General features: G+C 44.0%; 2 protein-coding genes across 5 annotated transcripts; one reads left to right on the forward strand and one right to left on the reverse strand.

The window, feature by feature from the left end:
- The first annotated feature begins 760 nt into the window (after nucleotides 1-760).
- On the forward strand, nucleotides 761-11,395 carry FABP3 (fatty acid binding protein 3). Its single transcript, XM_035118254.2, has 4 exons — nucleotides 761-953; nucleotides 6,888-7,060; nucleotides 10,249-10,350; nucleotides 11,077-11,395. The coding sequence occupies exons 1-4, from the start codon at nucleotides 881-883 to the stop codon at nucleotides 11,128-11,130; spliced, it is 402 nt and encodes a 133-aa protein (XP_034974145.1). The 5' UTR covers nucleotides 761-880; the 3' UTR covers nucleotides 11,131-11,395.
- A 2,015-nt stretch (nucleotides 11,396-13,410) lies between these two features.
- Nucleotides 13,411-25,329, reverse strand: ZCCHC17 (zinc finger CCHC-type containing 17). Of its 4 annotated transcripts, none has more exons than XM_060275723.1 (9): nucleotides 25,190-25,329; nucleotides 24,350-24,529; nucleotides 23,761-23,880; nucleotides 21,727-21,784; nucleotides 21,195-21,295; nucleotides 20,756-20,847; nucleotides 19,706-19,806; nucleotides 18,448-18,703; nucleotides 13,417-17,463 (listed from the first exon to the last, which is right to left on the reverse strand). In XM_060275723.1, the coding sequence occupies exons 3-9, from the start codon at nucleotides 23,800-23,802 to the stop codon at nucleotides 17,250-17,252; spliced, it is 864 nt and encodes a 287-aa protein (XP_060131706.1). In that variant the 5' UTR covers nucleotides 23,803-23,880; nucleotides 24,350-24,529; nucleotides 25,190-25,329; the 3' UTR covers nucleotides 13,417-17,249. The 4 variants fall into 4 exon arrangements, with proteins under 4 accessions (XP_060131708.1, XP_034974146.1, XP_060131706.1 ...); XM_060275724.1 differs by having other exon boundaries at nucleotides 13,418-17,463; nucleotides 18,570-18,703; XM_035118255.2 differs by lacking the exon at nucleotides 24,350-24,529 and having other exon boundaries at nucleotides 13,416-17,463; nucleotides 25,190-25,319.
- Nucleotides 25,330-25,369: the final 40 nt, after the last annotated feature.

Here is a 25,369-nt window from a genome sequence, read left to right on the forward strand (position 1 = left end):
CTGGCTTCTGAATAGATATACCTAAGATGGTGCTGTTAGCAGGATAGTCTCTATCCTGCTCTCAAACACACACACACACACACACACACACACACACACACACACACACACACACACACACACAAGGGTACCCTACCTCCCAGGGTTGTTGTGAAAATAAAATTGGAGGGAGAACAGTGTATACTGCAGCTCCTCGTACAAAAGTGCAAGAGATTAGCCCATCATACAAGCGACACCTGCTGAAATTCCCTCTTCTTACCCCCAATTAAAGGTGGAGCAGCCTCATCCCCTTTTGCATTTGACCTGCCTAGCAGGAAAGATGGCATAATATTACAGTACAACGACAATTATTGCAATAGTAATTAAAAGGGAAGCACAGATCCCGAGGCTGCAGTGGCCACTTCTATTTTATCATATCAATCTGGGCACAACTCCTGCCCCTTCTAAGGCCACAGGCAAAGTCTGCCAGGGACCGCGTCTGTGTGGGGGCTGGGATGGCCGAGAGGCTACACCGGTTGAATTCCAGCCTGTCTTGTCGAGACGCTACACCAGTTAAATCCCAGCCTGTTTTGCAGCACCACCACCAGAAGCGGCTCCACCCGGCAGGCGTTCCTAAAGACTTCGAAAGCCCTCGATAGCTCGTTCGGGCTGCTCCAATCTCCCGGCTTGTCACTTACAAGGGGTGGGGGTGCGGGGTATGACGGACAGCCCATCACTTGTGATCTTTCCCACCCATGTGATCAGAAGCAAGAGCTATTTAAGGGAGACCGGCGGCCGCGCCTGGAAAATATATACATAAATATAAAGAGCGCCAAGCCACCAAGCGTGCTGCGTGAAAGCCTCTCTCCTCGCTGCACAAACATTCCCGACAAGGCTCGCTATGGCTGAAGCTTTCGCAGGCGTCTGGAACCTGGTCGACAGCTGCAATTTCGACGATTACATGAAAGCTATCGGTAAAAGCAGGAATACTATTTTTTCCTTCCGTTTTTTTTTTGGGGGGGGGTGCGTGGGTGGAGATTGCCTAGGAGGAGAACGCACGACCTTGCAGGCTGTTGGCACTGCAACTCCGAGAAGGCCTGCGGGGTTTTTCCTTCCACCATCAGCCACTCGCCCGCCCGGGAGGCTGAAATGTTATCGGTGCATCTTGGAATGCGCTCGGCTTGGACAGCTCGCTCGGTGCGGTGCCGTTTGGTAACGCCGAGCGCCGGCGAGCTGGGGCGTTTTCTCCTCCGCGGCCATCTGGAAATCCCTTGGAGAAGTTGAGCCGCCAGCCACGTGGGCGGAGGGCAGGCATTTCATTCAAACCTTGCCGTTTTATAGTACTGGAGGAGCTCCGCGGCGGATTAGGCTGCCGGGAGAATCCTTCCCTCTTAATCCCTTCTGGGTGTAAATGCGTTTAATTCGGATCCACGCCGTGGCTGCAGGTGATGCATAGGGTAGCTTGGGTATATTGCATTCTGCTGCCCCCAGCCCCACCCCCGGAGGTGCAGAAAGTAGGGTCCCCGCGTCACAGCATAATCCTAGGTCTACTGGGGGGGGCACCCCCTATTGAATTCAATGGGGTTTACGCCCAGGTAAGGGTAGCTAGTGGTGGTTAGGGATTGCAGCCATTCATTTGTTGTAGCAAAACGCAGCAAAGAGCCTTGGGGCGCCTTGAGAGCGAACGCGTGTATTAGATGGCATGGGCTTTCCTGGATTTGCAGGAGAGGAAAATGCCACGTGTGGAAAGGGTTGGGGACGCGCGTCTGCCGCTGCAGCGAGTAAATCTGCACGCTTCCCGGCGCCTTTCAACAAGCCAAGAAAAAGGATCTAGCTGCCCAATCGTGACTCTCGAGTATGATGTATTGTTTTATCTCTCGTCGTGCATGGTGGTTAGCCTAGAACTAAGCTTAATGGCGCTTGCTTCCGAGTAGGCGCACAAAAGGTCTCGCGGTTAAGAGGCGTCCGGACGCACCGGGCGAGGTCAGAACGGTGAACCAAGTTTGGGGAAGAGGGCGGGGAAAGCTAGCCCGGGGCAGCTGAGCTTTGGGAGCATCTTCCATTCGCGCTAGGCCACGCCGCCTCCGCCCAGGGCGCTCCTCTGTCTGTCTGCGGGGCGATTGGTTTACGCTGGTTGGAATGGGGCCAAACCTCGCCCGCTTGGCTCCTGCAGCGCCTTGGCAGAGCTGTCCGCCCGAGATTTATTCCTCTTTTCTTACTCTCTTAGGCCACAAGGTGGAAAAGATGGAATTTATACTTATCTTAGCCTGTCCTATGCAAAGCAAATGACTCACTGACTTACTCGGAAGTAAGTCCCATCATAAGTAAGGCTTGCTCCGAAGTAAATGCAGGTATAATCCCTGCATAAATGATGGAGAGTTGATCAGGAGACATAATTTCTTTTGTTTGTTTCTCTAGTTTCATGTTCATTACGATGATCATTTTTTCCTTACATTTACATGGCAACTTTCCTCCCGGGAGCTCAAGGTGTGGTAAATGGTTCCCTTTTCCTTCCCATTTTATCCTCACAACAACCCTGTGAAGTAGGCTGTGCTGCTGTGAGTGACCGGCCCCAGGTCACTCTGTGAACTTAATGGCCGAGTGGGGATTCGAACCCTGGTCTCCCAGGTCTTAGCCCAATATTCTAGCCCAGACACCCCCAAACTGTGGCCCTCCAGATGTTTTGGCCTACAACTCCCATGATCCCTAGCTAAGAGGATCCAGTGGTCAGGGAAGATGGGAATTGTAGTCCCAAACATCTGGAGGGCCACAGTTTGGGGATGCCTGTTCTAGCCACTACACCACACTGGCTCTCTTAATATGTTCCGCCTTTTATTCTCTCGCTTTTATGTGTGGGTCCTGAGCAGCCCTATGCATCCCCTCTCATTGTATTTATCTGGTAATCCACGGCCCCTATTCTTTATGGGAAGGGCATGCCTCATTTGTGCTAGCAGCTACCATTGTCATTAGTTAGGGGTCAGAGCCCTCCTTAGACTCTCCAGGGCTTTGTAATGAATATGTACCTACCGGTAAGTACATGAGCATTTGCACTAAAGCACCATGCAGTGCTCAGCCTGCCATTTTGCACAAAGCTTCAGGTATACCTGGAGTTGTTTATCATGACTGAAGGACTCTTCCTCCTCCCCCTTCAGATTTCTCCCTCTGTCTGCAAACTTGGGTAGTGAGTGCTGCCGGACTGGTACCAAAAAACCACTTAAGACACAAGCAGGAGGTATCAGCATATATGGAGAGAATCCTGAAGGGGAATCCTCCCCCTCCCCACAGACACACAAAAGGCTCCGTGAGTACTGAGCATGCTCAGTAGCCATGGAATGTAGGAAAAAATCGGAGTGGAAAAACCAGAGCTTTGGGGCATTGTATATAATGAATTAAAAAAAGATATTCAAATTCCCATTCACAAAAAGACCAGAGGCATAATCCTATTAGGGATTATGTCGACTGAAATCAAGAAAGAAGTAAGACCATTTTTTATGTATGCAACATCTGCTGCCAGGATTCTGGTCGCAATGAATTGGAAGAGTGAAATTACACCTACAAAGTCAGAATGGCAGGTAAAAATGACAGAATACATCCAACTGGCAATAATGACAGGGAGAGTTGGAGGTGCTCGATGCAGAAGGTGGATAAAGAATGGATAGTATTTAAAGAATATTTGAAAATCTATTATAATGGCAAAAACCTCCTGGCAGAACTTAAATTATTTTTGTAGTGTATAGACAGTAAACTAAAGAATATTTCTCTGAAGGAAATTAAGGAAAGAAAGTATAATAATATGATAGTGTAAATGAGACTTAGTTTTTTTGAGAACAACCAGAAGTTTATTTTACCTTACTTTCATTCTTTATTTTCCTTGTATTTTTCTTTTTGTTGTATATTGTGTTTGTGCATAAATTTTAGCATGGCAAATTGTTGCATAAATATGTGTTGAATGTTTAATAAATATTCTTTTTATTTAAAAAATGTAGGATGACTGCTCAAAAAGAGAGAAGGGGAAATGGGAGGAGAGTGAAATTATCTGCTTAGAGAGAATATTGGGTGGCTGGAACCTTGGGACAAGAACACTTCTATTAGGAGGGGGAATATGCTGCAACACTTTGTTGCAGGACCCACTTCTATTACTCCTTTAAACTCCAAAAACAAACATCTTTCAGAATAATGGGATATGAGGCTATGGCAAGGTTAAAGAATACAGCAGGTGAAATAGACTCCTCAACAGAGCTATGGCATGAAGGGGCTCAGGTGGTGTTCTGTAGTTTGATGACTGGGGTGTTTGTGCCTTTTTCAGCTGAAAAATGTTAGGAGGCTGTGATGCTCTGTGGAATCTTGTGTGCTTGCTGGAACTGGGAAATATTGTTGGGAGATTGCCTAAGAGTGGCAAATCAGTACAGAACAGGTGGGGCCTAATTTTGAGTAGCATGATATGCTGATTAAAATTTTAAAATATAAAAAATTTGGAAGAAATTACAGATAAAGGCAAAGTACCTTTTGACCCTGTATACTCTTTGGCCAGGAAATTGGAAGATGAGATCAGGTTCACATGATGCCATACATTTAAAACACTATGCTGCCACTTTAAACAGTTGTGGCTTCCCTCAAAGAATCCTGGGAGCTGTAGTTTAAGGGTGCTGAGAGTTGTTAGGCAATGATGACTATTCCCCTCACAGAGCCATATTTTTCAGAGTTGTCTGGGAAGAGGGATTGACTGTTAAACCACTTGGAGAATTGTAGCTCTGGGAGGAGAATGTGGGTCACCGAGCAACTCTCAGAACCCTTAACAAAAACCCCAGGATTCTCTGAGAGAAGCCATGAGTGTTACAAGTCCTATAACAGTGTTTTAAATGTATGGTGTGAATGTGGCCAAGTTTCTACCTTAAATAGAAACTGGGCAGAAGCCTGCCTGCCTGCTTTCTGTTGTATCTCTCAATAAGAAGTTAGAGACATGCTTATTTTCCGTGTGCGAGAGAGAGGGGTGGTGGTGGAATATTCCAGGGAAGGTCAGTTCCCATGGTGCTTATCTTCCTTCTTGGAATACTAGCATACCTTATTGCACTCTGAGCAAGATTATTTTCCTCCTCCAAGGACACTCACATTCCTGAAGGCCCCAGTAGACATTGTGACATGTTTGGAAGAACTAAGGGTGTTTATTTAACTGGCATTAGCAATCCAGGATATCAGCAAATGCTTTCAACAGTGTCTGCTAACTGGAATCTTTTTTAACTGGAGACCCCAGCAGTTGGAGTTTTCTACAAGAAAAGCAGTGTGTTCTCCATCCCTGAGCTTCTGACCCTTCTGTTAATCATAGGAACCTACAACATAATCTTGTAATGGGTCACACCATTGGCCTATCTTGCTCAGTAGTCTCTATATTTAGGGGTGGTGAAACCCAGGACCGGGAGCCAAATCCTTCTGTACAAAGATAAAATCTGTATTTGTTGCTTTGCGCGCTTTTGCCTCTGGCCCTATCCACAATGTTGTGCTGTCCTTGGAAGACTGCCGAGAAGAGGATGTTGAATTGTGAAATTGGAAGGGACCACAAGGGTTCATCTAGTCCAGCCCCATGCAATGCTGGAATCTTTTGCCCTACATGGGTCTCGAATCCACAATTCTGCAGACTGAGCTTGAGCTGGAATGTTTCCCAGCCCTTGCTCTGCATTGACTAGCAGTGGCTCTCCAGGATATCAGACAAGTTGGGCATACTTGGCTATACCTGAGGATGATGGGGACATCAAACCTGGTACCTTCTGCATCCAAATCAGATGCTCCATCACTGAGCTTACAATCCTTTCCCCAATCACAGAGGATGTGGAAGAGATCTCTGTTTTAAAAGCAAAACTGATCCGGGGAGTCGGTTCTCATCTTTGGGAGATGTGGAGGTGAGGCCTACCACCCACCCCATCTTCAAAGTCACCCTCTTAAAATTGTATTGTATCTATTAGGCCATGTTTTCTTCAAGGGGCTCCCCATTTTAGCCTCCCAGGACCACTGCGAGGTGTGCAAGGCTTGGTGAGTGCCACTGGCCCAAGGTCATGCAGTGAGCCTTAAGGCAGAACAGGGATTTGAACCTGGGTCTGCTCCAGTCGTATTCTGACACGCTATACACAACACAACACACTAGTTACTGATCAGAGGGGGGGAATGTAAGGATTGCTGGTCATAGGGTGCAATGCATATGGAAGACTGGGCTCTCTGGTGGGAGCACAACAAAGCCATTCCTTTCCATTGCAGTTGCACAAATCCAATCAGATTAGCAGCTAAATGAGGAGAGGTCCACCCCAAAGGAATGCAAATGGTAAGAGTCTTGCCACACTGCTAAATCCTGCCTGGAGAGTTCTCATTTGCAGCTTATCATATACAAACATGTGGGTCTCTTAGGAGTGCTCTCCACTACATGGCTGAATGCCAGAACGAACACTCCCTGCAAGGACTGGTGATGGAGGCCTGATTTCTCTATCTCAGTAAGTCAAGGACTCCCTTGCTCCACCTTCAGTCCAACTGATTTAATTTTGATGAATAAGCCTTTGTTCTTTTTGGTAGTGTGGCAGGGTGTTGGGTTATTGTGTTCTGTTGTGTGTGTGTGTTTAACCAAGCAGTTTTGCGAGCAGCTCTCTCTCGAAGGTATGGGGGAAGCTGTTGCTGAACTACAACTCCCATCAACCCTAGTGAGCATAGCTAACGGCCAGCAATGATGGGAGTTGTGGTTCAGCAACATCCGGAAGGTCAAAGATTCCCACACCTCCACTTTATTTTTAATCCTTCATTAGCTTTCTTCTATTTTAACAAATCTGCTTTTCATACCAGCATCCCATCAACACTGTGATTATTATGGCACTGACTTCTAAGCTTTTAGGCTGCTAATCCCCCCCATTTAATCTCTCCTTTTCCTGCAGGCGTGGGCTTTGCCACAAGGCAGATGGCAAACCTGACCAAACCCACCACCATTATTGAGGTTGACGGCAACAAGATCACTCTCAAGACCCAGAGCACTTTCAAGAATACGGAGATCAAATTCACGATGGGAGAAGAATTTGATGAGACGACCGCAGATGACAGACATGTCAAGGTAGAGTTCTGGCTGTCAAGATTGTGATTGCAACCCTTGCTAGGTCCCATCAGGAGCTACAAAAGGGTTAGATATGAATATAGAAGATGTTTTATAGCCGATCAGACTATTTAGCCCATGACTGTCTAGTTTGACTGGCCATGTTGTCAGCTGCTAGCAGTCCAGGTTGGTCTATTTAGGGCAAATGGGGCTCTACCACACCATCCTGGGTCTGGCCTCAGCCAGCTTTCACCTGCTTGCCTTCTTACTTGCATCCAGTTCAAAAGGGGTAGCCCTGTCTGCTTGCTTGCTTCCTGCTCCTTAGTCCCATAGTTGCCCTTGTAAAACTCAGCAGGAGATGGGGCAAAACCAGAATTAATTGATTCTGCTTGTCGTTGACTCTGCCTTCCACCCTACCATTCCAAATGGACACCAGCCACCACTGCCTGCTGCCTGATCCTTGTCACTCGAGATGCCAGGACTGAACCAGATCAGTGGAGATTAAGTCTCACACTGGCCACGATGCCTATGTCCTGCCTCCACTTGGTTTGGAATCACAAGTGGGGAGAATTTCTGTTGTGCTGCTGTCCTGCTTGCAGGCTTTCTGAAACCTTTGGCCTGATCTGGTAGGGCTTTCCTTCTGTTCTTAACTTGGGGAGAAATGCTGCAGAAACAAAAAGTGATGAGGTGGGCCTGGGAGAGAGAATGCAGAAGGTCAGGAAATGGGAACATTTGGCCCTCCGCTTGTTGCTGAACTACAGCTTTTATCAGCCCCACCCAGCATGACCAAAAGCCAGGAATAATGGAAGTTGCAGTTCAGCAACCTCTGGAAGACCAAAGGTTCCCTACACTTGGAGTAGGTGGCAGCTTGTGAAGACTCTGCTTTATGGTCCATACAGAAAGGGCTTTGTTCGGGAGTAGCCCAGGGTACCTGAGCCCTTGGTCATTTGTGGTGCCACCCCCCAAGCTCTCCTACTCACCCAGTCTCTTAACTTGCCTAGAAGTCTTCTCTGCATTCATTCAAATTTGTGCCATGGGCATGTGGCCAGAGTCCTTTAGGTACCTAGTCACACCCCTGTTATTGCATCTGACCAGACCAGAGCTTACCTATTTTTCTATAAGCATTGGGTTTTTCTTTAAGTGTTAGCAGTGCTTTCTCTTTTTTAGGGGATACTCAAGAGTACACAGTACTGGCACCTCTTTTTGTTTTTAAAAAGTGTGGCATTTGCTGAAACAACTTCAGTAAAAAAAAAGTACTGAGTGTTAGGTTATTCCGGTCTCGGAGCAGAGTTAGATTTGATAACAATTTGGAACAAGTAGAACCTGTAACAAAAGCTGGGCAGGTGCATGCTTACTCTCGAGCAAGCCATGCTGAACTCAGCAAGTCTTATTTTTGAGTAAACCAGCAGAGGTTTGCACTGATTAACAACCTTAAGTTTGTATACTGGATTCCTATTCATCGACGTGGTTTTCTCTTACCTGTTATCAGATCCTGAACAAACCAATTCCGCTGTTGTGACGTTGATATTTATTGTCTGTCAAAAGAAGCTGTGCTACTGGTTTCTACCCTCAAATGACACAGCCGGCAGTTCTGAAGCCTTGCCGGTGGTGGGTGGGGTTTAAAATAAAAAAGTAGCTTAGAGCGTATTAAAACCATTCTTCTTTTCAATAATCACATAGCCATGACTCACTGCAGGATCTCTTACTGGTGAGAGCAGCTTGTGATGATGTCACAACATATTTTAAAAATTAGGATTGTGAGCCGAAACTGATTTTAATTGAGGAGTTGAGTTTGTTTTTTTAGATCCATTTTTGCCCTGGTATGTTAATGTGATGGGAAAGGAGGGTATTTTGTTCTGAGTGGTGAAAGTAAATTCTTCCACTGCTTTTCCTTATTCTCAAAAAGGTGCCTGTTTTGAGGGCTTGCTGGTGTGCAGTTTCAGTTGCCCTTGCTTAAAGGGAAAAGCCAAATGACTTAATTGACTAAAAATATTGTTTTAAGTGGTGTACAGACACTTGTCAAGCAAAACGTAACGAGTGGGAGCAATGGAAATATCTCATTTGCATTCCACAGGAAGCAAGCATGTGTGAATTACTGGCAAGCTGCATGTTTGACCTTCGAAGCAAATGATTTTGGCTGGCTGGCAGCCAGAGGACAAGATGTTAAAACAACATGTATGGCCTGCGAGAGGTTCTGCTTTAGAGCTTCACGGGAGTTGCAGGGTGCTCTGCACAGATGACCTGAGCCTGAAGGTTAACAATAGGATAGGCTTACAGCAGCTGGCAGCCTCACTGGCTCCCATGTGGGGCATATATAAGGGTAGGGGATATGACTCAGTTCACATTTAAAGGGGAACTTGCCTAACAAACTTTTTGAAACAATATAAGAACTGAAAGGCCCAGTCATCCTTCAAAATGCACACTTATCTGAATTTTGCACTGTGGTTCTTTGGCTAACTAATGGGTACAAAGATGTGGAGCATTGTTAGCAGACCCCTGTTCTTCCACACAGCTACACTTCCCAAGGTTCCCTGGGGGAAATGATTAAACCACTCTAGAAATTGCAGCTCTGGGACAGGAAAAGGGGCTTCCTAACACAGTGTTTCTCAACCTTTTTTGGGCCACGGCACACTTGTTCCGTGAAAAAAATCACGAGGCACACCACCATTAAAAAAGTTTAAAAAATTAACTCTGTGCCGCCCTATATTATAATTATGACTGTAAGAAACACTTGCCAAATATTGCTTTCCGGCGGGTCAGTGGTGTGTATTGGCGGCCGCCAGGCTCGTTTGCACTGAACTTTGGGAAAGAGGAGGAGAAATATTGCTTTCTGGCGGGGCAGTGTAGCTTATTGGCGGCCGCCAGGCACGTAACAATGTAAATCGCCCTTCTCGTCGCCACATGTTGCGGCACACCAGCCAGCGTCTCGCGGCACACTAGTGTGCCGCGGAACAGTGGATGAGAAACGCTGTCCTAACAACTCTCAGCATTTTTTTGGAGGAAGCCATGGCTGTTTAAAGTGGGATGATACTGCCTTAAATCAATAGTGCTGATGGGGCCTTGCTTGCACCCCATCCAAGGGATGAAACGGTCTGTCCGCCTTCCTCCTCTGTAGTCTGTGTTGCGCTTGTGGAACTCAGAATTATTTTCTGTTACGAACCACAATTCTGCAGCTCTCTAACGAGCTTGATTTGATTTCTTTCTTTCAGTCCCTTGTGACACTAGATGGAGGGAAGCTCCTTCATGTGCAGAAATGGGATGAGAAGGAGACCTCGCTAGTCCGAGAACTGAAGGACGGAAAGTTGATTTTGGTAAGACAAAAGTACGCTGCTCTTTACCTGTGGCCTACATGGGCAAGTTAAAAATTTGAAGAGAAAACTGCAAGGGAAGGAAATCACTCCTGGAAACTATTTAACCTGCCTCCAACCCCACCCCACCCCTGGTCACATGAAAATGTGCCTGGGGAAAAACGAGCAAGTAACTCTTTACTTTTGGCTGGCTCTGCAATTTAATGGTTGGCTGGCTATATCAATTAGAAACATTTTGATCAACTGCAAGAGGTGCCCACTTAATCAGGCTGCAGAGTGCTTGTTTTTACTTTTTCAAAATTGTGCTTTAGACTAGTACATACAATCCTTGTCGGTGGAGGCACTGCCCCACCCTGGGAACCCTCGTGCCAATTTTGGCAATGATATCTCAAGAGCCAAACCTGTGCAAAAAAAAAGGTCAAACTGAAGTCCCACCCTGGTCCGCCATCTTGATTCAAGATGGCACACGCCATCCAAATGGTGACAAAGTCTTCTGCCCTCCAGCTTGGAAACCCTTGTGCCATGTTTGGCAATGATATTTCAAGAGGCAGCCAGATCTATGGAGGATAGACAGTCAAACCTCTTTCCAAAATATGCAGTAGGTATTAACCCACCCTTACGGTGTTGTAAGTAATGCCCTAAGACTAAGTCATTATACCATCTATAACAGGCCTCTTGGGGAGTCACAGGGTTTCTGGGCTAAGACTTGCTTACCTTTTCTTCTTTCAGACTCTGACGATGGGCAACGTGATCTGCACCCGTACCTATCAAAAAGCGGAATAAGAGCCTGTACCTGTTCTCTTGCCAAGTCATCCAATGCCAAACTTGTTGCCAAATTGCCTTTGTGATTCCCTTCCTCCCCACAAGTGTTTTTTGTATAGTTGTTGAACCTTTTTGAATCTGTTCAGTGTGCAACTTGAACTCTCTCGCCCTGATCTTTGGGGTTTTCTTTTCTTTCATTGCTTTTTTTTTAAAAAAAAAAATACTGAAGAAGTGGGCGAGGCAGAAACAAACAATGTGGAAGTAATAAACTGAAATAGTTGTGTAATGGTGTCTGGCTGGATCTCTGTCTGCTTGGATTCTGACTAATAGACCTTTCCATTTGTGTGTGTGGGGGGGCTTTTCAGCCCGGGGGCCACATTCCTTCATAAGCAACTTTTAGGGGGCCATGTGGTAGTGATGACCTGGTCTGGTGAGGGGTGTGGCTTATGGAGAATCCCAAGGGGGTATACAGATAAATCTGGAATGTCAAAGCTTGATCCCAAGGTTCCCCACCCCTGGTTCATTTTACTGAAAATGTATTCCTCCTTCTCTGCCAACCATCAAAATGGATGTTTAAGTTGGTTAAGCAGATCAGAGCCCTAGCATTATCTGGGATAATTAAATTGGTATGATTACAGGTACTCGCTGTTATTATAGCCTCACCCTTGCCTGCTGGCCGGATGGCAATTGTGTTACAGAGCTGCAGAATCAGTGATGCGGTTCAAGCGTGCTGCATACAGACTAAACCTTGACAGTCTATTGTTTTACAAAGCGACGCTAATTTGTCAGATGGGTATCGTATTATGGAGCCACGGGAGCTTAAGGTGTCTCTCATTGTGGCATCTTAAGACCCAGCTTTTGGATTGACTGTTTGTGGTGACATTTTTGCTGGCCCAGTTAAAATTGAGTGTAAGGGAATATGGACCAATTAATCCCTCACCCAAAACACCAAAATTAAGAATGAGGCTCTTCTAAAACAAAACAGAAACTTTGTTTACACTTGGTGCTTTACCACTGCAAGGTGCAATACTTTGTTTCAAACAGGCACTCTTAACAGAGATAATGTATTAAATATCTGAATGCAACACTTTCAACCTGTCACTGGACAGAGAATTTTCTTTCTTTCTAGGATGGCTATTCTACACTATATATAAAACCTTCCAGATCCTTCATCTGATCCCAGCCTTTCCCCTCAGGTAGACTGAACCTTGTCTGCCCACTTATCAGCTCCCTCTAGCACAGTGTTTCTCAACCTTTGGTTCCCAGCTGTTGCTGGACTACAATTCCCATCATCCCTAGCTAGCAAAACCAGAAGAGTGCTGGGAGACGTAGGTCCAACAACAGCTGGGGACCCAAGGATGAGAAACACTGCTCTGGCAGATAAACCCTGTGAGACTCCACTTAGATAGCCAGAGACCCCTTCTGCCTATACAAAGTCCCTGACTCCATACCCAGGTCCCTTTCTAACCCACATACAATCCCTGCCTGTTTGCTGTTGGACACTCCCCATCCCTTTTTGATGGTTAATTTCCCCCTCTGATTAGCTGATCTGTATGCCAGCACCCACTGGTTGCTGGGTCACAAGGCAGATCCGAGGCCTCTGTCACACACTCCTTCAAGCAATTTGATATGGAAGCTCTTGGCTGAACCAAGTCATTATCCAAGCTTCAAAGCAAAGATAAGTTTCGGTGACTTTAAAATAGGAGGGCGGAGGGAATTTTCCTGGTTTTTCTCTTCAGTTGAGGTAGCCCGATCTAAACAGGTTTGTCTGGAGTCGTGGATACCTGATATTAAAGTTTCCTAATGTGTGTGGTTTTCATTTAAAAATCTGTTGTGTGGTTTCCACTGCCCCCCCCCCATGGCTAATCAAATGTATTTCTGACATTATTTTACACGTTATGCTTTGAGAAATGCAGGCAACAAAGACATGGGGGTGCTACTTGCAAGAGGCAGTTTACATTGCTTACAATGTTTGGTTCCAGGATCATTTAGAATCGGAATTACCAACCATTTGGAGGACAATAGGCCCATATTTGAGAGGTCTGTGGGTGCCGGTCACAAAATGACTTCCAATAGTGTCTAAAGGTAAAGGGACCCCTGACAGTTTGGTCCAGTCGCGGACGACCCTGGGGTTGTGGCGCTCATCTTGCTTTACTGGCCGAGGGAGCCGGCGTACAGCTTCCGGGTCATGTGGCCAGCATGACTAAGCCGCTTCTGGCGAACCAGAGCAGCGCATGGAAATGCTGTTTACCTTCCCGCGGGAGCGGTACCTGTTTATCTACTTGCACTTTGATGTGCTTTCGAACTGCTAGGTTGGCAGGAGCAGGGACCGAGCAATGGGAGCTCACCCCGGATTCGAACCGCTGACCTTCTGATCAGCAAGCCCTAGGCTCTGTGGTTTAGACCACAGCGCCACCTGCGTCTCAATGGTGTCTTAGTTCAACGTAAAAATTCACAAAGTACAATATGATGAGCTCATATAGACATTTATTGAAAGAAGACCAGCTCACTATGTCAGAATGTACTGTTGTAGTACTGAAGGCTACAAACCAATGCCTCGGTGCAGGGACATCTGAACATGTATTAATAATCCTTAAATGGCTTTTCCCATTTACCGTATATTGGCTGGGAGCACAACAGCACAGCAACGTGAGCAAAGGCTCAGAAAGACAAGAAACCCAGATTTCTAATTATCAAGGACTAGAGTCCCAATTTTTAGAAAGTAGCAACCAAACATCCACAAATCAAAATCTAAACATTGCAGACTACAGAATCGTAACTACACCTAGAATGTCAGCTCAACCTCATCCATGTGGAGTATACATACTGCTTTAAAACACCAGCTGTGGTTTTGCACTGGAGATTATGCTGCAGTCCATAAGATCTATGCCTTGCAGGTGTTACTACTGAAGGATGCCAGTAAAGAATCAGAACCCAGCTGTTTTGGACACTGGAGATGCTGACCAAAAAGTAAAATCTATTTGCATATCAATGAACATAACATTGAGAATCAAGTATTGTGCTTTTCTCCCTTTTTAAAAACACATGGCTAGTAGATGGTTTTAGCTGATATTTTCTAAAAGCACCCATCTCAGACATGTTTGCAGCTGGCATGGAACATGTATATCAGGACTGGCCAGGAAGTGTGCCTAGGTTTGAATTCAGCTTCTTGAAAATCATAGCTTTTTCCCAGGATTTTATTCATTTTAAAAAATGATTTACTGTGAATTTCTATTCTGTCAGTGATAGAGAAGTGGTCAGGAATGTGTTAACTCATGTGCTCCTTTGAAAGGCAAGGCTTAAAAATCTCCCTCTCTACACAAAACTCCTTAAGAAACTCTTGACAGCCCTTAAGGACAACCTCATGCTCAGAGGGTGGGGCAGAGAAAGAGAATAAGAGGCATTGTATAATGCCATAATTAATTAACGATTAACTGGAGTTGATATTTGAGAATGCATCTGGCCAGGAGTGTCTCTGCCAGTACATTTTTAAAGGTAATTTCAAAGTGCTGCTGCTTACCTTTAAAGCCCTACACAGCTTGGGACCCATGGAAACCTGAAGCCACAGCTGTTCCCATGTCACCCTCCCTATGCACTGTCATTTTTGGAGGTTGTCCTCTGGGTGCCCCCACCAGAAGTCAGTGGCAGACTGGCTGTCTTATCGGTACCCATTTGGTTATCTTTCAATGCCAGAACACTACCTTATTCATTCAGACTTTTTAGCTTTACAGTGGTGCCTTGCTAGACGAATTTAATTCGTTCTGTGAGTCAATTCATTTTGCGAAAAATTAGTCTAGCGAATCCCACAGGAATGCATTGAATTATTTTTTGCCCATAGGAATGCATTAATTGAATTTCAATGCATTCCTATGGGAAACCGTGATTCGCTAGACGAATTTTTCACAAAACGAATTCGTCTTGTGAGGCAACCTACGCTAAAAAAATCTCTTCGTTAAGCGAAAAATTCATCTTACAGGGCATTCGTCTAGCGAAGCACCACTGTACTACTACCACCACCACCACCATTATATTGCTGGTGAGCTGGATAGTTCAGATTCTCCATCAATTTTTCCCATGTTAACTGCCTTAAGAAGCATGAGTGAAGAGCAAAATTATTTTTTTTAAAAAGCAAGCAGCCTACAAGACAGGTCAAAGACTAATTGCAGACAATTTTTTTAAGGTATGCTTTTTTATTAAAGATTTTCTTGATTTGCAGAAATATATGCAATGTCTCTTGTAACATTTTTACAAATCGGTTTCATTTGTTGAGACATTGGGAAGAGGGGGATAGAGGTAGATGGGGGAGGTGGGGTGGGATGGGGTCAGGTGACGATGTTCATATTTTACTTAATATATGTGGGGGTTTTTTTGTCAGTGTCACTGAACCAACTGGCATTCTCCAGCAACAAAGCACTGGGTGAGAATGACTGTTTCTCCTTCACTAAAACCAAGTGGACCTGGTTTGCATGCCACATCAAACCAGCCTTCTCCCATTTACCACCCTGCAATTGCTCTGGACTACAACTCCCAAAACCTAGCCATGCACTGCTATCCTGGCTTGGGCTGTTGGGAGTTGTAGCATCTGGAAACCACCAAAGTTGGAGGGCTGCATTAAACCATAATTAAAACAAGCTGTAGTTTGATATGAATGAGTAGCATGCTAGGACACGCTAAAAGTGTTGATGCTTTACTCCTCTCCTGCAGGGAAAGACTCCAGAATTTTGTTTGTGTTGCCTAAACCCAGGCTTGTGCTTATGAGGAAACAGACCACAGGTTCAAACCAGGTCATGTCAAGCCTAACTGGCTTCCTTCCAAGCAGGAGAGGAGCAAAGCACCTATGATTTCAGCAGCATCGACCCAGAGACTCCGTGTCCACATTTAATTACATTTCCCTTTAACCACGGATTAACGTAATGTGCAAACCAGGCCAGTACAATGCCTGATTTATTGTCATTAGGAAAGCCAGTCAGGTGTATGATGTCCACAAGCAGTGAATCATCCCTGGAATAAGAGCTCTCATTCTACTTGTCTGACATCGTGCGGTTAGCAAACCAACTGAAGCAGCCTCATAGCAGAGGATTTTGGCAGACTTCCTAGTTAGTTCATACTGACACCCCAAGCATGCAAAAGCATTTTCCCTTGTCATGGTTTTGATGGAAGCTCTTACACAGAATGTAGAAGTGATCTTGCACTCTCTCTGAAAGAACTGATAACTGGGTGGTAGTCTAAAATAAACACCACAAAAACTTTTAATACAGTAACCCCAGTGAAACTAAGCTCTGCTAGGTCACTGTCTCAAAGGGAGACCATGTTACCTTCAGCTGCATTATGACAGAAGCACAGAATGCAAGTGTAATAAACAAACAAACAAACTGACCTCAGATTGCCATTTAATAGACAAAGGAAGCAAGCCTGGGAAAATATCCACACCCTAAAGACTATTTTGTATCCAACAGAAAGACTTCTTCCTTTCTATTACCCAGCTGTTCCATTGGCCAAAATGTAACAGAAAGGGATTACACCTCGGGAGGAGAAAAAAGGCTTTATTTCAGAGTTTAAATGGCTAGCAATATAACCACAAAGCTCATCTTCACATTTTGATTTGTGCTTTTGCAACCCCTAGGACTATTCAATTAATGAATTTTTTCTTCCTCCAGTACTGCAGTATGAATGGGGCAAAAATGCAGTGGTGTGATCAGTGCAGAACAAATCGACCAGCCAAGATGATGTGTCCACTGCTCTTTCTGCTGGCGTGCAGAGAATGACTGGCGAGATGCTGAATCAACACACAGCTGCCACCCTGGCTAAGGAAGCTGCATTGATTGCCTGTGCCATGCATGCTTCATGGAGATGGCTCAGGGTTGTTCCAAAGGAACTGCCTGGCACAAGGCCCAGAAGAAAAAGGAGCTACAGAAGGAGAAGCGTTTCACATGAATGAGGGCAACATCTGTGGCAAGGAACACCCAACAGCAGCTGGCTTCTTCCATGTAGAGAAAAGTGGCGGTTCTTGTGGGAAAAATTTGTAGGAAAACAACGGTGCTTTTCAAAGAAGGAATAGCCTTTTGTTATAATGCAAGTTGCACTAGCTCAACTATTCTTTTCTCCAGCAGATTACAGGAGCCCAGAGGGTGCACACTGTGTCAGCACAGCCTAAGGCCTTGGATCCGCTTCTCAGTCCTTGTGCTTCTTCTTATGATGCTTCTTCTTTTTTCGCTTCTGGGATGCACTAGCTTTTTCAGTCCGTTTTGATTTCTTCCTTGATGGCTGAACATCATCAGCATCTGACTCACCACTGTCAGAATCCCCCAGTTCGGAAGGAGTTTTGCTCTTGTGTTTCTTTTTTCTCTTTTTTTCCTGTTAGAGAGAATACATTAGTGTGTGTAAGCTTTTCTGTTGGAGAGTATTAGGAAATGATTCCCTAAAAGCCGGTTCACATGTAATATACTAAGAAGAACTATGGCTTAGCACTAGCTAGCAAACGGGCAGGTTCCTTAAGGGTAGATTGGAGTCGTTGCACTTTTCACCCAGTACTGATGCTGAGTAGCTAAACCTGCACGATTGCTAATACGCGCCAAACTATTATTTGGCTTAATGTTATCTGCAAACTGGCCCTCTCCTCACTGCTGCATTTTGCAGCAACAATATTTGAAAAAACTGAATAGAAACCTAAATAGAAGTCAGATACAGAGCTCCTAACCCAGGTATCCCAAAACTGCAGCCCTCCAGATGTTTTGGCCTACAACTCCCATGATCCCTAGCTAACAGGACCAGTGGTCGGGGAAGATGGGGATTGTAGTCCAAAACATCTGGAGGGCCGAAGTTTGGGGATGCCTGTCCTAACCCTTCTTAAGATGGCAAAGCAGTATCAGTTGTCAAAATACAAAGTGCTGAGATGAAAAAGGGGCAGCACTTATTTATTACCAAGATTTATATTCCACCTTTTTATAAAATATCCAAGGCAGGATAAGAATACAGAAACTATAAGAATAAAATCAAGAAAAAAGTGAAGGTACGACAGTGCTGTAACTATGGGGGAGCTAGTCAGGTTTTTGCCCGGTTGATTCATTCAGAGGAGTGTCATTGAGGCTCCCAGCCCCCCTCCCCCGTGTGTGTGTGTGTGTGTGTGTGTGTGTGTGTGTGCCAGCCAAACTGGGTCTTTGACCTGGGTCACATAATGCCTAGTTTTGCCCCTGAATAAGAAAATAAAACATTCTAAGCACAAAACACCAAATATCTTTTACTCTTTAAGTATGTTTAGATAGCCATTTGGAGGGGAAAGAGCTTTTTTAAAGTGCAAAGGCCCACTCACTATAGACACTGGGATTCAAAGGGACTTACTTTTGAGTAGTCATGTACAAGATTGCTGACATCATTGCAACTGGCAGCTTGCTGAGCTTGTTCTCCATGAATGTGGCAACAGAACTGTTACCTGTACTCAATCCTGTCAGCCAATCTTTTACCTTTTTTCTCTTCTTCACAAAATCTTCAGATTTATGTGCCTTCTTTTCTTCTTCTGGAGGGACTTCTTCTTCCTCTGGAATCAGAGTGTACTTGGTCCCTCCTGGCTGCAGGAAGCAATCTTTTGCAAAATGACCTTCAACATAAAGTTAAGGTTTTTTTTTTTTTAAAAAAAACTAAAACAAACTTTATTGGTTACCACCTCTCCGCCCCACCGTGTTTTCTAGTACCTTAAAGTAACACAGCAGTATTCATCTTTTCTAGCTACAGGGCGCCTTGCCATTATGGCCAGTAGCTCCTGAAACAGCAAGCTTATGTTGTCTATACTGGAGCAGTAGGTAACAGTTCTACCTACAGCATGCCTTGGAATTGCTGATTTCCACATCCACTCATGCTGGCATTTGTGACAGGGGATTTTATTACTTTTATACATACATACATACATACATACATACATACATACATACATACATAATTTTATTTGTATGCCACCTTTCCACTGTTCAAATCATCCTCAAGGCAGCTTACAACATAAAAACCACCATAAAAACAATTAACAAAAATAGTCACAAACAATAAATATTAAAAATACAAAACCAAACTGAACAATTTCCACATAAATCACAACAAACCTAAAGTATACAAAGAACCAATGGCAACAACTCTCCTCCAAACAAAACACCCCAGCCCTTTAGCATACATAAGGTATATTTGCAAGTATAATTTATACAAATATGGATGTTGCTGCCAAGTTTGATGGGTGATCAGACTTGACTACCCCAAGACTCAGTTAGAAAGAAGTGGTCCAATTCTCACTTGTGCTGTAAAAACACCCCCTAAATATTTCTAACATTCACAGCTTCACAATTAAGTTTGAAGATGATGTGAACAATATTTCAAAACTTCGCTGTCCTTGCTGCATTATTATTATTAAACAATTATCCCAACCTTTGGCAAAAAAGTGCACCCCACCCCTTTCTACCCTCCCAACAGCCCTGTGAGATAGATTAGGTTGAGATGCAGTAGCTGGACCATGGCCACCAAACAAGAGCTACAGGGTTATGGCAACATGACACAAATGTTTAAAATAAATAAACAAACAACCAAATAAATAAATAGGAATTTGACCTCAACATACCTGGACAGCCACACTTTTTGCAAACTGTGTTTAAGACTGCTTCTAGAGTGATCTTCTGGCTGGTGTAGTCTTTGAATGAGCCTTTCTTCCGTGCATCTTGACTGTGTGCAGACATAAAAGATTTTAGTCACAGACAAAACCATTTGTTTTGAGGTGCAATTCCAGTTCAGCTGAAGCCAATAGCAAAATTCTAAGGAGCTTTATGTCAGAAATTAAGTCAGTCATTTGTAAACATGGCTTGCAGCTTTGGGGGAACACCAATCAATGTGTCTCCCCATCCAATTGGAACAAGCAGGATTCATGCAACAATAGCACCCTGTGCAAGGCACATTCTTCCTCCCTGCCTTTTGCTTCTCATGTGGTCTATTTTGAAGCATTTGGGAATACAGTGAGGGGGAAAGTATTTGATCCCCTGCTAAATTTGCCCGTTCTGCGGTGGCAACAGAGGTTCTGCTCCAGCGAACTATACACCATTTTAATTTAAAATAATTTTTCCTAGGACGAGAGTGAAAGCAAGGTAAGCTAATCAGACATCTTGCGGTAGCGAACCAATGAAAGTTCTGCGGCTGCCCCTGTGTCTTCATTGGTCCAACAACCCCAAGGCAGAATCTGAATGGCTCTCCTCACTGTCACTCTTGCCCTGGGGGAAATGAATAAAAAGGATTCCAACTTGCTGGAATGTTGGCTGCTGTCACAGTGCAATCGCCACATCCTGTCCTGCTAGCTGCTACTTGGTCTCTCAGGCCATTTGGAGCCACCTGGGCTGCAGTGTCACAGATATGCACCCAGAAATTTGGCCCTAGCGCCACCACTGCCCGTCGGGATACAGCAAGGATGGGGAAACCATGGCTTCTTGATGTTGTTGCAATATAACTTCCACCATCCCTGACCACTGGTCATGCTGTTAAGGTGGATGGGAGTTATAGTCCAACATCTGGAGGGCCACACATCCTGAGGATAAAGGGGGAAATGAAAGAATAAAAAAGGAAGAATAAAGGGCAATGCAATGAAGACCATACCCCCCGCATAAGTGCTCCATATTTTGCTTACTCAAGGGCCACATTGTTGGGGTCCAGGTCCTTTCCAGTTCCTTGATTAACAACCTTCATCGAAAGAGACAATTTTAACTTCTCATCTGTCTTCTGAAAGACAAGGAAATATTCTTTTGAATTTTTTTTGGTCAGACCTCAAGAACAAATCAACAGGGGGTTTGTGATGAGGAACATTTCTACACAGAAGAGAACACACCCTGACCAAAGAGTCATCACAGCTAGTACTGCATCTCCTGTTTTCCCACCGGGCCTCTTATCATTAATTCAAAGTTAACATAAACGCAACACCAGCCATTGACAGAGGACTGTGGGGTTCTTTCTTCAAAATAAAAAGTTTATGAGTGTGTACTTCTTTCTTAACAAAAACACTCATGTAATTTGTAGAAGTGCAAAATCCTATTTTACAATCACCTCAGAAACAGAACAGTAATGTTTACCTCTTTTCCTATAAGTTTCACCCACACTTTTTCTCCTACATCCACCAACTCTGAGGGCTGGTCCACCCTGCAGTTTGACATGTGACTTTTGTGTACAAGGCCTAAGAAGTATGACGGAGAAAAAAGTTTTTAAAGTACTGTTCTTTGACAGATGAAATGAACAGAAATGTCTTAAGAATCCTAATGGGTTAACCGAGCCCTTCAAGATATACAAAGCAACCTGCCTCAGAAGGGAAGCAGAGCTAATATGCAACACAAAAGGAAAAGGAAACACAAGCGACTTTCTCCTCCAACACTGTAAAAACTTTGGAAGCCACAACTTTAAACAAAGACAGTGTAACAGAATGGGGGGGGTGTATGTATGTGTATGACCGTAATTGTGTTTTTGTTTTGTTTTTAGGGGAGGGCATTCAATTTCATTGTACTATTCAAAGTACAATGACAATAAAGTATCTATCACTGCATTTTGATTTCTAAACTTTTACTATTAAAAACCAAAACACCATTTAATACAACTGATAGAGATCCAAACCTTGTTTCCTTGTTCCTGGAATTTTAATGAATGCTCCATATTCTGTCACAGAAGCAACCTGCAAAGAAAATAATATAATCATTGGTCATTCTACTTCCCTATAGTAACTTTTCATCTAATCCAGTATTGTCTACTGTAGCACTGGCCGACCAGAGTTTCAGGAAAAGGTTTTTCCTCATCAATGGCTATCTGACCTCTTTACCTAGACATGGCAGGAACTGAACTTGGGATGTCTATGTGCAGGTATGGCCCCTCCCCATCTCAATCCATGTTGTACATTTCAAAAGCAGTCTACTATTTAGACTGCAGTCCGATGCATTCTTATCTTAATACAAGTCTAACTGCTTACTTCCAAGCAGAGATACCCAGGTTTGTACTATGGGTTATAAATGATAAGGTATTAAACCAAAAATAGCCACTGAGACATTTGAAACCTGAATACCTGGTCTCAATGAAGTCTGCCAAAATCCAACCCTTGTATTTAAGTACCAGGCTGGCAGTAATGAGCGACAATGAGATTGCATGCAGGCAACTACAGTGGTACCTCGGGTTACGAACGCGATCCGTTCCGGGTCGCAGTTCGTAAGCCGAAAAGTTCGTAACCCGAAAACGCCATTTTGTGCATGCGCAAAGCGCTATTTTTGCTATTTTCGCGCTTTGCGCATGCGCAAATGCGTGTGGCGCTTTTGCGCACGCACAGCGAAAATACTTCCGAGTTTGCGCAGTTCATAACCCAAGGTGTTCGTAACCCAAGGTGTTCGCAACCCGAGGTACGACTGTACATGGAATTCTGTGTGCATGTGTGCAGACTACCAGAGGAGGAAAAGAGCACTCTGTTTCACCTCTGAGATCAGAACAGTAACTAAGCAGGCTTTTGGAGAATGGAAATCCCCACCTCCATGACCATCATAGAAATTCAGCAAGCTGCTGCAGGAAGCACTGAGCTCTCCATTCCTCTTCTGTCAGACCCCAGCAGGGTACCAAAACATTTTACAGGGTACAAACCTATGGGCTCATTTACAAGGCTGCAAAAGCAGCAATTCCCTATTTCAGATATATCCTATCCAAGTCTATGGATTTTTTCAGGAGTAAAAAGATAATATGACTGTGCTGTTAATAGGAATATTAAGACTATTCATTCCTATTTACTCAGACATAAGTTCCTTGTTCAGGCTTGCAGCTTTTTTACTACTTTCACTTTTTTGCCAGTTGCCAAATTATAAAGCGTAAAGCTTTCCAAAACTGATATAAGCACATATGCAAAACATATAAATTCATGTAGAAAAGGGAAAAGGAAAGTTGCAAAATCTGATATATAAGGTCACTTATTTGAATAAGTTCATGATGAGAGTACCTTCTCCTCTTATACTGTACTTGCATGCATTTAACTACTATCATTTTTACAATCCTTATTTTCATTATTAGTATTAATATTCTCCCTTCCCTAAAGTCAATTTCATCATGTGTATGGTTATATAATATCTCAATATTTAACAATCAATTTCAATAATATTTGCCTATATTAAATAGCATTTATTTTTTCTGCCTGGAACATATAGCTTTTCATTATGGTATTATATTTCGCTCAAAAGCACATGATGCTTCATTATTTCATTTGCTTTTTCATTCTAGTAAGCTATATAAAGGCTTAACTTTTCCATAACATTACTATCCTGTTGTCCCATCTGCCTTACTTTAATGATATTGGTTAATTTAACTATTTGGGCAATGTTTAATTAGCCAGTCTTGCTATTTGAGGGTCTTCTGCTTTTACCCTGTTTCTGATAGTCATTAGGGCTACGGTTGATAGATGAATGATAACTTTCTGACCATCTTGCACATCTAATCCTTTAATATACACAAAAAAATGCTAAACTTGGGTCATTTGATAGCCTTACTTTTTTCAAGCATTTGTTCTGAATATATTTTAAATATGGGCTGTGTCCAAAAGACAATTTAAATAGTTCCATCTAATGCAGATACAAATATTTCAAAGCTCATTACATTCTGAAAAGTAACGGTTTTAGCACATACCTCTCCTTGGAAAATATCATAGAGTTCTGGAATTACTTCCATTGCCTTAAATTATGAGAAGTTCCCGCAAATCTCCTGGCCAGATTTTTCGTTATCCCTTGGAAGTAGAAATCTCTTTTGCTGAAATGCAATCAAAGACACTCATTCATATACTAATTTCCAAATTATTTAGGCAGTACCCAGATGTTTTAAAGTGCTTCTCCTTCAGTCATTATTAGCAGCACCATAGTACAGTGGTACCTTGGTTTAAGAACAGCTTAGTTTATGAACAACTTGGATTAAGAACGCTACAAACCCGGAAGAAGGTGTTTTGGTTTGTGAACTTTGCCTTGCAAGCAGAACATGTTCCGCCTCCTGTTAAGTGTGTTCCATTTGTAAATTAAGTCCTACGCTGCTATGGGAAAGCATGCCTTGGTTTAAGAACGCTTTGGTTTAAGAATGGATTTCTGGAAGGATTAAGTTCGTAAACCAAGGTACCACTGTACCTAAAATGCTCAATAGTTCACAAAATCCCAAATTTAACCATGTAGAGACCCTGTTCATTTTACACGGTACACTTCCAAGCACAATTCAAAGTGTTGGTGCTGACCTCTAAGCCTAAACGGCCTCAGCCCAGGAGGAGCATCTCCACCCCCATCACTCAGCCCTGAGGTCCTCCTCCAAGGGTCTTCTGCTGGTTCCCTCACTGTGAGAAGCAAAGTTACAGGGAACCAGGCAGAGGGATACTTCTCAGTAGTGGCGCCCTCTCTGTGGAACGCCCTCTCTGCAGCTGTCAAGGAGATAAAAGAATTATGCAACTTTTAGAAGACATCTGAAGCAGCCCTCTATAAGGAGGTTTTTATTATGTTTTTAGACATGCTGTAAGCCAGAGTGACTGGGTAAACCCAGCCAGATGGGAGGGGTATAAATAATACAATTATTAGTATTAGTATTACACACTGCAGTCCTTAGTTACATTCTTTGTGCGGTTTGAAATGCATCTTCACCACCCCTAGAATTCAAACGCTGAATGTTTACAAGTACTTGTCAGTTAAATAATAATAATTTTTGTTGCTGTTCTGTAATGGGAGGGAAACCTGCGTGGTGTCATTATAATAAATCTTTATTAGGAGAGATTGCCCCAACTGATTATTGCTGAATGGTCTTATATGGGTGGACACTGTGAACTATCACTTTCTCCCCAATGATTTTGGGATCCCAGAGGCCATGTAAATAACTCGCCGGATCCGAGCAGGAATCTCGACTCCACCAAGAAAAAAAAATGATCGGAATTGTTTTATTTTGGAAGGCCTCCTCCTCCACAGTTACCTGCGGGCAATGCCCATTGAATACAGTGGGGCCTACTTCCGAGTAGGCATACGTGGGGCTGAAGGCCAGATACCCCCCCCCTCCATCACCACAGCCCTTCCTCCCTCTCCCACCGACTTACCACTTTCGGGAGAGAACGAAAATCCCCACATCAACCGCCGTCTCCTTTACCCGTCCCACTCCGCCTCTCCCTCCAGCGCCGACCTTCCACCAATCGGCGAGCGGCATAAACGCGAGGTCTAACGTCTGCGCCGGCTGCACCAATCAGGGCGGGGCTCCGTGCTGAAGCAGCGCGAGAGCA

This window comes from Zootoca vivipara, chromosome 6 (assembly GCF_963506605.1).
Source record: "Zootoca vivipara chromosome 6, rZooViv1.1, whole genome shotgun sequence".
Classification (NCBI taxonomy): domain Eukaryota; kingdom Metazoa; phylum Chordata; class Lepidosauria; order Squamata; family Lacertidae; genus Zootoca; species Zootoca vivipara.

Bases quoted from the DNA above. Each gene is read 5' to 3' on its own strand.
- FABP3 (XM_035118254.2), top strand. From the start codon at position 881: ATGGCTGAAGCTTTCGCAGGCGTCTGGAACCTGGTCGACAGCTGCAAT. The intron at 954-6,887 runs GTAAAAGCAGGA...CTTTTCCTGCAG, and splicing joins CGATTACATGAAAGCTATCG to GCGTGGGCTTTGCCACAAGG. The intron at 10,351-11,076 runs GTAAGACAAAAG...TTCTTCTTTCAG, and splicing joins AGGACGGAAAGTTGATTTTG to ACTCTGACGATGGGCAACGT.
- ZCCHC17 (XM_035118255.2), bottom strand. From the start codon at position 23,802: ATGGAAGTAATTCCAGAACTCTATGATATTTTCCAAGGAGAG. The intron at 21,785-23,760 runs GTATGTGCTAAA...TTTTCTTTGCAG, and splicing joins ATGATATTTTCCAAGGAGAG to GTTGCTTCTGTGACAGAATA. The intron at 19,807-20,755 runs GTAAGCAAAATA...GTCTGCACACAG, and splicing joins CCCAACAATGTGGCCCTTGA to TCAAGATGCACGGAAGAAAG.